General features: G+C 52.1%; 1 protein-coding gene across 3 annotated transcripts in view; it reads right to left on the bottom strand.

Annotated features, from left to right (window-relative positions):
• DBN1 (drebrin 1) overlaps positions 1–11782 on the bottom strand; it is a 41564-nt gene extending 29782 nt beyond the window's left edge. For all 3 annotated transcript variants that reach the window (XM_063120991.1, XM_063120994.1, XM_063120993.1), the window contains exon 1: positions 11685–11782. In XM_063120991.1, the coding sequence (XP_062977061.1) occupies positions 11685–11770 (86 nt within the window). In that variant the 5' untranslated portion in view covers positions 11771–11782. The remainder of the gene's footprint in view (positions 1–11684) is intronic.
• Between the last annotated feature and the right edge of the window lie 684 nt (positions 11783–12466).

The raw sequence follows: 12466 nt of genomic DNA, 5'->3' as shown, positions 1-12466 counted from the left end.
AACTAACCGCAGCAGTGATCTGGGGATGGAACAAAACAGTGGCTTTGAGCTGGAATAAAATAAAAGACATGGGGCCGATTCTTGGTCCTTTTGATCATGAATCAGCATAAGGGAATAATATGAAGACAAAGGGAAGAAGACACTCACTTTTCTAGCACAGGGCTTTCCCAGTAGGATAGAGCCTGACATTTGGTCTAGCTTGGAAACAGTTCATTCTGTTTTATCTTGAGATTTGCTATTTTTTCATGTTCCCTGTAACACTTTTTAAGAACTTCCTTTGATTACAATTGGCCTTGAAGCACATGGCATGGACAAGGCATGAGGAACTGCAATAGGCTGGCCAACTTGGCAGGGTCTCACTGTCCACAGCAGGGGTGGGGAACTTATTATTATTATTATTATTATTATTATTATTATTATTATTAATTTATATAGCACCATCAATGTACATGGTGCTGTACATAGTAAAAGAATAAAACAGCAACACCCTCCCACATAGATTTACATTCCAACTTCAGGCTGAGGGGCCAAATGCGGCAGAGTCTTGCTATTTACTGTTTTACTCTGTACAGCACCATGTACATTAATGGTGCTATATAAATAAATAAATAAATAAATAATAATAATAATAATAATAATAATAATAATAATCCAGCTCTCTGTAGTTCTCCAAATGGTCATGCACCCTTCTCCTGGCTCTCCCCCATATCATTTCCTGGCGTTTGTGCACTTTCCCCCCCATTCAGAAGGGTTGAAATGCTTCTCCTAAGGCTTAGTTACTGGCTTTAGGAGCTTTGAATTACAATAGGCTGATATTGTTTGTATTTTTAGCCCCACCCCTTTTGCCTTTGGTCTGGACCCCTTTGCCATCAGCTCCGCCCACCACTAGAATGCAAACCTGGAGAGCTTCTCTGAAATTAAATTCAGCCCGCAGACTGAACGGGGTTTGCACCATTAGTCTACTGTTCTAATTCTCTCTCTCTCACACACACACACACACACACACAGCCTCTGGATCTGGGGAAGAACTTGCTGCGCTAACCTTGAGGCAGTAGTAAAGGGCAATCTGGCAAAAATCATGGGAGGATCTTGCTTGCACACGTCTAGTGGCCAGGGGCAGGGTCCCGGAACAGAAGGAAGGAAAGTGGAAGTTTGTCTATGACACCCTATGGACCGGTGGAGTTGACCTTGATTCTGCCCAAATATCATGGGACATCCTCCTACCCAAGTGCCACTCTGTATACATTTTTTTAGGTTTGCTTGCTATTTTATAGTAATTTTATTTTTACTTTTTCAGATGCAGAGTATCCTCCTGTGCCAATGCAGCACGAGTGCTAGCTATCCTTTTACAATTTGGCAACAAGGAACATTTATCCTCTTCCCTCCACACTCCTGAAACCACAATTTTCAGTTTATTGTTGATCTTTTCCCCCTCCTCCTCACCCCCCGCCCTTTAAAAATGTATACTGCCCTTGTCTAGCACTGATAGGCAGACATAAGCTTTGTAAGCCAAGAAAGGAAAGAGCCACAAACAGACCATTTCCAACAACAAGTCTATGACCTGTCCACATTGGCAGTGTGGTATGGTGCTGTGGCGGTTAGATCATGGATGACCAGTGTTTCCACTAAGAGAGAGGTGGGGTGGAAGGAGCAGGTTTTAGCCCATGTAAGAAAAGCAAAGGGGGGGAGGCGTAGAGAAGGATACTTCATCTCTACATTACTGCATCCCATGAAGTCAATTAATAGTTAATTTTAGTTAATACATTTTTATGCTGTTTTGTCCTCTTCATGCTCCTCCTTCCCTTTTACCCTCACAAACAATGCTGTGAGGTAAATTGGGCTGAGAGCTAGAGGCTCCTAGAGAGCATCATAACTGAGTGGAGGCTTTAGCCTGGGTCTCCCTGATCCTGGTTTCATACTCTATAACACAGCCTTCCCTGACCTAGAGTCTTCCAGATGTGTAGGACTGCAACTCTCATCATTCACAACCAGCATGCTCTAACCACTACTCCAGCCTTCCCCAACCTGGTGGCCTCCAGTTGTGTCCAGCACAGGAGTTATAGTCAAATACATCTGAGGGTGGTTTCAGGGTGGGGGAAGCTGAATTGCACAAGGCTACAAAATGAAGTGCTACCTTTTGGCAGTGTTGAAGAGGAAGCATCTCATGAGAAGTACTTCATTAACAGCCAGCTATAACCCTGGGTGAATGGGGCCGAAATGGCACTGGGGGGGTTAGCCATCTGCAGATTGAGAGTGGCTACATGTCCCTCTTCCAGGTGACCTTGTGGAGCAGCACCGTTCTGGCATAGCTCAGAGCCACCCACACTGCCCTCCATTCCAACAACGGGTGGTTAATTTTAGTAGCCTTCATCCACTGCTAGCTTGGCCCTAAGCTAGTGGTGCAGTGCTGGAACCCAAAATTCCCATGAGAACCTGCAGGCGTCAGAACATGAGTGGATAGGAAAGGATGGAGGAGCCTTTTACAAATGGGACGAGGGCCAGGCGGTACCACCATGTGATGTGGGGCAAGAGAGCCTCTTCCCTAGCCCCCACCCCTCCGAACTCAGCAATTAGGCTGCTGGCAGGGGCTGTACGCAACTTAACCCTGGAATATAATTGCTCCCCACGGGTGGGAATGGAAGTAGAGCAGCAGCAGCTGCTGCTGCTCTCAACTAGCAGTCCTCCCGGGGTCCTTCCAGTTGCACAACAACTACCTGCTCCGGCAGCAGAAGGCAGTGCTGTGGGTGGGCAGCGTGCATGGGCTTTCCCTCCCGTTAGCAGCTGCCTTCTCTCTTTCTCGCACTGCTAGCCAGCATCTTGTGCAAGGCTCCATGTGCTCTCCACTCAGGCCTTTGACAGAAGTGGCGGAATTATGCTTCCTAAGCCCGAGTGAAGCTGCAAGGCCTAGACATCTGCGCAGGATCATCTCATGACGGGAACATCCAAAAAGGAAAGAGGAGGCTCATGTGCATCCCTCGCCAGGCCTTCCGAATGGAGAGGAGGTGGCAGCAGGGAAAAGGCCCTGCCCTGACCCCTCCCAAGAGCATCTGAGCTCTAACTGATTTAACACACTTTTAATGCCTGTGTTGGCCTTCCCCAAGCTAGTGTGCTGCAGATGTGTTGGACAACTCTCATCATCCCCAGACTACAGCAAGTAGTTTGGGATGATGGGAGTTATGGTCCAATGCATCTGAAGGCCACCCGACTGGGAAAGGTTGGCCTAGATTGTTGAAAGGTGCATGAGACTCTCCTGATAGTAAATATTCCCTTCTAATGGTATATCCCACCTCTCTCTCTCTTTCTCTCTATATCATCTATCTGTGGTCTAAAAATAATTACAGAAGAGAAGATATTCTCAAGTGCCTGAAAATGCTTTAAGAAACCCAACGTGTTTCGGAAAGGCACTCCTTTCTCAGGGATCACTTGTGTTTCCCTGCATAGATTTTGAAAAAATCTTACTGATACTTCTCCTATTTCAGAACACTTGAGAATGTCTTCTCTTCCACTTTTTTGACCTCATTTGTGCCTTTCCCACCCGTTGGGGTTTTTTTTAAAAAAAATATTACAGACACACAAACACACCCTCCCAGTACCCAAAGGCCTTCTCTCTGTAAAGACAAACTGGGCACCATGCTAAATCATTGCACCCACCAGCCCCATTCAAAAACGAAAGCCTTGTACACAGGCCTGACTTATCCAAGCGGCTGATAGTTAGCTCCAACGGAGGGGGCTGAAGAAGCTGGGCAAAACAGAAACCTTTGAGAACTCGCCCTGGAAGCAGTCGCTGCAGAGCCCGGGCAATCGCTCCAGGTTTCTGCGGCAGACACTGCAAAGACGGGATGCAAATCCTTGCTCACCCCCTCCCGCGCGCGCGCGCACCCCCACCATTGTGCAGCCCCGGGTCCAGCAGGCACATGTGTTTCTAATGCAACACCAACCCCAGGGAGCCAGCGTGCGGAAAACGGCACCAAATTCCTTTCTGATCAAGTAATGGGCCCCAGCAGCCTCCGCAAGGGGGAGGGGCCGCCTGGGCCGCCAGACCCCAGGCCTGGAGGAGGAGGGGAAGAACCGCGCGACGCCTCCGCTTTGGTGCAAGACCAAGCTTGGCCCGCGAAAAGGGAAGCGAGCGTAACCTTGGGTGAGCGCACTTCGGGATCCTCCGGAGACAGCAAGATTGCCGCCCTGCCGCGTCCGCCCTCCCGACCACCTCCCTGCAAACTCTGCTGGGATCGCTTCTCTCCAGCACCATCTACCTATTTATCCCGCAGCCTCCATGACCCCAGCTAGGCCTGCGCTCCCGAATTCCATTCAACGCCCGTCCGCCCCGGCGGAATCGCGCCTCCGCCGCCGAGCCCGCCCCGCAGAGAGGGGGCGCGCGCTTTCCGGGCGGTCGCTCGCCTTTGGCACAAACCTCCCCAGGCGACAGAAAAGTCGGAAGACAAGCAGCTCCCTCCTAACGGTGACGTCCCGTCTCAGCGCCCCCAGCCCAGCCCGCGCGAACTACCTCACTCTTCCTTCCCCCAAGTCCTCCAAGTTTCAAGCAGCAGCCGTGCGCGATTCGGATGGCTGGAAGGGTTCGGAAAAACACCATTCCCACTCGGCCGCTCCAGGGCTGCAGACTTCGCAACCCTGCCAAATCCACCCCGGGACCACTCCAGTGGGCTCATTCTTGTAACATGACAGCCTTCGCCAACCCGGTGCCCTCCAGGGGTAATTGGCTACAACTCCCCGCTTGCTGAGAACCCTAGTCCAACACATCTGGAGGGCACCGGGTTGGGGGAGGCGGCTGTGAAAAGGTCACGGATGAATGGATGGGGGAGCAGGCCGAAGCAGCGCCAGCGCTTCCCACCCCACCCTACTCCAAGTCTTTGTCCATTCTCGCTCCCAACCAGCAGGCGGATTTCTGCCACGTTCAGCACTTTCTGCAGCTCTGTCAGGAGTCGCTCCTGCCAGGTAATTGAATTGATGCCCCACAGCCCAGCGAGCAAGCGCTGCCTGGGGATTTACAGCCGCCTTCTCCCAAGGTAGGCAGTCTCTAACCCCAATGACCTTGAGCTGCAGGAGCTGGTCAGGTGCCCTCCCCCTTCTCTCCCCCGCCCCCCACTCTGGAGCTGAATTACTCAGACCACATGTCCCAGCGCATTGACAGCTGTTGGCCCGCCAGGGTGGGGTTCGCTGCATAAAGAAGTTATTGTTCAGCCCCACCCACCCCCAGCTGGCCTGCACAGCATCTCCCGGAGAACGTGCCCCAGAAGCAACGTAATAGCCAGCTTTCTTAGACCCCTATTTCCTAAAAACACTTGCAGAGTTTGCTTAGTGCCAGCCAGGAGTCAGCCCTGGATTTTGTCTTTGGTGCCTCTGAGCATGTGCAGAATGCTGTTGTTTCACCACCCAGTAAACACATGGCCTGCCCCTCCCAAGACATTTAAGGTGAAGGAGCCTGGTGTCCTGGTCAACATGGACCGCTCGAAGCTACGCATTGAGCACAGGGTAATCACAGCAAGAGGTGATTGCTGCTGCCTTTACATTTTGATTCTACATCTTGAAAGGGGCTGATCTTCGTCAACTGCCTTGGCCACTTGGAGAAACCACGGGATTTTTCATCTCCAAATAAGTACAATGAGCCCTGAAGTGACAGAGCTGGAGTTCTTGCAGGTTCAAGCAACACAGGAGTTGGGAAAAAGGGAGGGAAGCCCTTCAGGAAACAGCCAGAAAAGGAGGAGATAGAGGCATTAGGAACCTCTACTTTCAAGGCTATTTTACAACCAGGCACTGGTGGCTGCCTCCCAGAACATTTTGCTGCCTAAAGCAGAGGACAAGATGGCACCATTCTTCCCTACCATGTACAGGCAGTTGAATCTTACTTCAAAACTGGCAGTGGGAAAGACTCTTCACCTGAGGGCTGTATGCTAGTTTAAGGGGTGCAGGGCAGGCTGCATGGCACACCCACCTCTATCCTTCAGGAGTAAGGAATGACTATGGGGCTCTGGAGGAATATTTGGGGGGCTGCCCGCCCAGCATCTGTCACCTGAGACAGTTGCGTCCCACCGCCTCACAGAAGGGCCAGCCCCGGCTCTTTAGAGGAGGTAGAGGGTGGGGGCAATGCAAGTTCTACTATTAGATATTATCACCCTTGAAACCTTCTTACCCACTCTAGGCTCAGAGCCCGTGGTCTCTCTGTGCTTCCACATTTCCTGAGCCAAATGTGACTTCCTCCATCCCACCTACTGACCAAAGTCATGCCAGCCTTCCCCACCCTGTCACCCTCCATAGGAGTTGACCTACAAATCCCATCCTTGCTGGCTGGGGATGTCCCAAATTGTTCCAGCTGCCACCTCAGTGTTCTTTTACTGGAGGGGTGGGCAACTTTTGGGGAGTCAGGGGCTACATTGGTCCCCATGGAATCCTTCGGGAGCTGCACGGATGGGAGGGGTTGATGGTGAAGGGTGGAGCCAGGAGACACACACACCCTGCACACTCAAGCCTTCATAATCCCTGTTGCTCTTTTCTACTGTTTATGTCAGCAAGAGATTTGGGCATAGCAAAATGGATCAGAAGCCAATGTTGGGCTCAAAAGTGGCAACTGCCAGGCTCATGCAGCCTGTAAGCACCAGGTGATGAAGCTGGTTGGAGCAGCACTTTGCAGGGGGAAATGCACTTTCAATGCAGCAACTGATGAAGGGACTCTCTCTCTCTGTCTCTCTCTCAGGATGAGTTTGATGCAAGCACTTCTGGTGTTCGGGAAGCAGGAAGGGACAAAGGAAGAATGGCTAGCGTGGATGGCTGAGTTGCAAAAAAAAGAAGGTAGAGGGGAAACTGGAGAATCCAGTAGGAGATAAGGAGGAGGGCCATTGTGGTTTGGTGGAGTGTCAGACTAGGATCAGAGAGAACCAGGTTCAGATCCCTGCACAGCTATGAAGCTCACTGGGACAGCTACACTTTCATTCAGCTTAAAAGTTAATATTTGTTTTACTAGAACTGCAGAAAGTGTAAGGCCAGCTGGACCAGTGAAGAAGCAAGGTTGATTTGGAGCTAGATTCCCTATCCAAACTCTGGCGAGCTTGCAGGGGAGTACACCCTAGTTATTTATATCCTACATCTCTGAAGGGTGGTGCTGGTGCTGGTTAGCTCCTTTCTCTTAAAAACCTACACAGGGCAGATCCTTGCACTAAAGTCGGAATGCTGCTATAGAGTGCCCTGTGAGCAGGATTATTATTATTATTATATTACATTCTGAACAGGGATATACTAAAGCACGCCCTTGCCTTGCCTGCTCACTTGGGAGATGCAGGCATCTCTTACACAAGCCACTCAGAAAGTGGAGCTGGAGACGAAATATGTCAAGGCATAAAAAGCCAGTAGACCAATTGTAAGCCACTGGGGATATTTACTCCTTGAAATCTTATTGACTCATCCTGGCAAGTGCCAGGCAAACACCATCTTTCCGGAGGCATCAAGAGCAGGTGAGTTGAGGGCAGCCCTTGCCCTCAAAACAGTTCACAAAAGGGGCACTGGGCTCCACTCAAGCTGGATTCCCCTTTGTGCTCACTTCTCGTTAGACGAGGAACATTGCCTTGGAAACAAATCCATTAGCACACCCAGAGCACTCAGCCCACCTCTAGCAGCAGACGACTCCAGGAATGACCCCATTTTCTATTCAAGGGATTTTCTCCCACAATGACCTTTTCTGCACGTTTCTTTTCTTCTCTCTGAGCTCCTTGACAGCAGTCCTGTTTCCTCCCCCATCCCGCATCCCACAATGATGGTCCATTGCCCCAGGGGTTCAGCTGTCTCAGGATGGGTCCCCATGAATTTTGCTTTGCTGTTTCTTCTCCCCAATTACTATTGCCATTTATTCAGCATCGTCAGTGTACATCAGAGATGAGGAACCTCAGGCCCGGGGACCAAATCTGGCCATCTGGGGTTGCCCAGAAGGCCACACCTCTTTTCCCAGTTATTGATCATTTGCTAGTTTCTAAAAGGTTGAAGGACCTCTCCTAAGGCTTTGTTACTAGCAATAACTACTCTACACTGATTGTGTTTCCATCTTTTGGCCCACTCCTTTTGCCTTTGGCCCTCCCCACCACTGGTATGTAGCCCCCAAGAACATCTCTGAAATTGGATTTGGCCCTCGGACTGAAAGATGTTCCCCACCCCAGATGTACGTGGTATTTTGCTGTATAAGTGTGTAGCTGGGAGGGAGCGGGGAGAGAATGGCAGGTCCCTGCTCCAAGAAGCTAACAGTCTAAAGCAGCCTTCTCCAACCAAATGCCCTCCACATGTGCTGGGACTACAACTCCCATCAACCCCAGACAGCATGGCCAGTGGTTAGGAATGTTGGGAGTTGTCATCCCAAACATCTGGAGGGCACAAGTCTGGCAAAGGTTGATATAAAATTTGACAGTGGGGAGAAAAACACTTCATTTTCTCTCTCTCTGTTGCCTTTGTGGGTGATCTTTCCTCCTATCTCAGGTTCATGACTTTCAGAGCACCCCCCAAACACACACACAATGCTGCCATCAGTTCCTATTTGTCCTGCCCCACCACTTCCTACCACCATCTCCATACATACCATATGCTATAGCCAGTTGCCTTTCTTACTGTGAACATGTGCATGCACAATCTGTAGGTTGTTGAACAGGCCACCAGGCCCTGGCTTTCGAGCTGGAAACAGAGAGGAGGGTCTTGCAGTGCCTGGGCCTTGAAAGGGAAGGAAGTAGGCAAATAGGAGCAGCTGCAGACCTTCTGCTTTGGAGGGGAGGTGGGGGAAGCTACAAAGAAGCAGGAAACCTCCCCTGAGCTCTGAAGCAGCCCTGGTGGGATGTGGAGGGTGGAAGGAAAGTAGACAGCAGCATAGAATTGATTGTTGTGGTACCAGCAAGGGAAGACAATTATTATTGTCAAGGCAGAGTGGGATAAAGCATTGATGCAGCTTTGTAATACCCAAAGAGAAGACATGGGCACCTGTATGGCTCTCCACCAGGGTGGAGCAGGTGACAAGAGCTCTGTCATTCTGGCCCCCTGTGACCCATGGGCTGCTGATGTGGGCAGCTCCAGAAACACCATGGCAGTAGTGGGGGGAAAGCAGCCTGTCAGGTCCAGAAGGAACAAGTGGGTTGGTTTCAGGTTCAGAACCAAAATTTAGACCCTGCCAAGTGAACCACTCTTAGAAGATGAAAGCCCTTGCCTTGGGATAATGCTACATGCCTTCACCACCCCAGATCAGGAAGGGGAATTCAGAAATGGTCCCTGTAGTGGGGCATCTCACAAGAGTGCAAAGCACTTTCACTGGGATTTTGCCTTCAGAAGACAAAAAAGCTTTCAGCGACCTGAGTGGAAAGAGAAAACCATAACAGTGATAAAGGGAGAAGCATTCCTGGCATGCACACACACACAGAGTATGAAGGGCAGGGTGTGGTACAGACAGTATGAAGGGGACCCAAGAGATTCAACAAACAATTTGCAGAGAGGAAAAGCCCTGCATTTCAGTGAAGACAGAGAGGGGGGTGGGAAGGATCAGTAATTCAGGGTAAACAAAACCTCACAAGATCGTTCTAACAATTTTCTCCAAGTTTCAAATTCTGACTCAGGAACTCTAAAAAATAAATAAATCTAAGCACACTATGAATTTGCTCTCTAAGGCAGCCTTCCCTAAACAGGAGCCCTCCAGATGTGTGGGACCACAACTTCCAGCACCCCCAGCTTCTACACATCTGGCGGGCACCAGGTTGGGGAAGGCTGCTGTAAGATACCAATCATGTAGGGATTTTTTAAAAAGTAAAAAACAAAACCAGCTCCCAAGAGGGCACACAGAATATACCAATTATTGCTATGTACCACACTTCTGTACAATGTGTTTTCTATTCTTTAACTTCCTCATGTGCATAACAAAGCAAGGGAGGACTCCAATTTTACAAGTGGGGCACTGATGATATACTCAAAGTCACACACAGGCTATAGGAGGGCCATCGATTCCTTCCAGGTTAAAACACTGCAAGGGATTGCTTTTCCCTTGTGGTGTTGCATAATAGGTCCCTGATTAACTGCTATGTAATAGCAGGGTAAATTCATCTCATTCCAAGACAAGGTGGCCAAGTGCTTGCTGGCAACTGGGATGCTGCTAGCTTGGGCATCACTTGAACCCCTTTATCCAGTTCTTCCCCCACCATAACGGCACACACACTGAAGAACCCGCAACTGCCTGTGCCTTACAGCTGCAAACATGGGCAGACTTCATCAAGTCTCAAGGCAAGGGAGATAACGGGAACCTTCTGCCTGTGAACATCCATTAGCTGGGAACATGAACAAGCAGGCCTCATTTTTAACACCCTCCCCTCCCCCACCCCCAGTTAGGTGGCTGCAAAAATGGAGCCCGTGCCTATTGTTTTGGAAGCTTTGTAGGAGAGATGGCTCCCGTTTCGTTTCGTTTCGTTTCTCTTTCTCCCTCACTGGAAGCCCTCAAATCAAGGCGTCCCCGGGCCCAGAGATAACGAGGAAGGGCCAGGCGGAAACGTTTGAGGGGCGTTTCTGTGGAAAGCCCCGGCTGAAAGCGAGAATCGTGTGCGAGAGGGACGGGCCTTTGCCCCATCCTCGAAAGAGAAAGAGCTGCCCGCTCGCCAAAGACGCGCACAGACCCAAAGATCTCCTGCAGATTCAGGCCGCCGCTCTAATCGAAGGATGCGACACTTGGGGGCCCTGCCCTCCTCGCGCTCGCTGGGATGGCTGCCCGAGGATGATGCCCCCCTTTGCTCCTCTCACAGACCCCCCTTCTTCACCCCTCCTCCTCCTCCTCGCAGCCCACCAGCCCCTCCCCTCAAGCCTACAGACCCCCGCCTCCCTCCCCGTCCAGCCCCACCTTCCTTTGTGTAGCGTGTCTCTATCAGATAACTTTCACCCTCCAAACGGAGGGAGGCGAGACGGGCATCCGGGGCCACAGCTGGGCAAGGGCCGCGGGCGGAGCGCCGACTGGCCAAGCTGGATGGCCGGGGCCAGCCTGGATAGAGCACCACGGGGTGGGGGTGGGGGTTGGTGGCAGCTCCGCAGGGAGCCGAGCAGGTGGAAAGGACGGTGGGGACCCGCCCCCGCCGCATCCCAAATGATGTGCCTGGGGAGGGGGCGCCCTGGTACGGCTGCAGTTTACACAGGGCTGAGGCGCGCCTTCGAGCCCCCCACATCGTAAGGGGCGGGGACGGGGACAACGTTATGGAGGCTTCCATGAGCTGCCCCCCTCCCCAAAGAGCATCAGGGGCTTCATCTGCCGGACGGGGTGCCCTACTGTGTCTCCCCCACCGCTGCTCCGGACTACCGAAAGAGGCTACCGGAGCATCCGCAGCCAGTGCGCCCCACAAAAAGAGGCCTCGCCTCAGCAGCCCCCCGGCCTGGCCGCGTTGCCAATGCACCATTTTGGGCTGCTAATGGCTTCTTCCCCCAGGCTGCGCCCGCCCGCCAGTCCCAGGTTTGGGGGCATCTCGCCGGTGGGAGGCGCGGAATTCCCTCGATCATCCTCGGTCTCTATATGGGGAGCGGTGGAGGAAAGAGGGAGGGGGCGACTGATTGCTATTTCCCATTGCAAGCGGGCGGGCAGACACCGCCCACGCCCCCCTGCACAAAGCGGCTGTAGCCACCGCCCCCCTCCCCACGACGGGGACAAAGAACTGGATCGCCCGCTGCCCGGGGGCGCTTACCAGTCGGTGGGGCTGTCCTCCCCGATCACCTCCTGATACGAGGCCAGCAGCTCCAGGCGGTTCGCGCTGAAGCTCACGCCAGCCATGCCGGCGGCGATGCTGCTTCGGGGACGAGTCGTGGGGCCGCGCTCGGATGGAGACAGGCCGCCTGCCTGCTTGCCTCGGAGATACTGCAGCAGGAGCAGCAGCGAGTGAGGGAACCGGGCGGGCGAGGAGTGGAGGCTCCGCCTGCGAGCGCCGCACCCGGTCCTAGCGCCGGCCGGCCGGGCCTCAGCGTCCCCCGCCCACCCCCGGCCGTCTCTCCAGCACCATCAACCTCCTCCTGGTTTGCCCACATGTGGGGGTGCCTGGGGGAGCAGCCATCTTGCGTCGCATCACTTAAGGCGCTTTGCTCGAGAAGCAGTGTGGTGGACCCACCACGTCCTGCTGAAGGAGAGCGAGAGTAAAACATTAAACTAAGCCGGCCTTGGCCTCCCGAGCTTAAATTTCTTGCTTTCTCACAAAAGCTTCTGTTTCTCAGCCCAAATCCTGATTATAGTTGCTGACAGAGAATACAGAGGTTGAGGTGACGGCCTCACGCAGGAGATAGGAACTCTGTACATGCTCAAATGCACTCTCCCGATAGTTAGCCCTAATCTGTTGCAACATGAACAAACGAGTTTCTGCATCTTAAAGACCAGCAATTTTCTTCCAGTATAAGCTTTCATGCTTTCATGGACCGTAGTCCATTCATCAGATGCATGCACAGACACACACATGGTCCATGGTTAAGACTCCAATAA

The sequence above is a fragment of the Elgaria multicarinata genome, chromosome 3, assembly GCF_023053635.1.
Source record: "Elgaria multicarinata webbii isolate HBS135686 ecotype San Diego chromosome 3, rElgMul1.1.pri, whole genome shotgun sequence".
Taxonomy (NCBI): Eukaryota; Metazoa; Chordata; class Lepidosauria; order Squamata; family Anguidae; genus Elgaria; species Elgaria multicarinata.
This window is presented reverse-complemented; position numbering and strand designations above follow the sequence as displayed.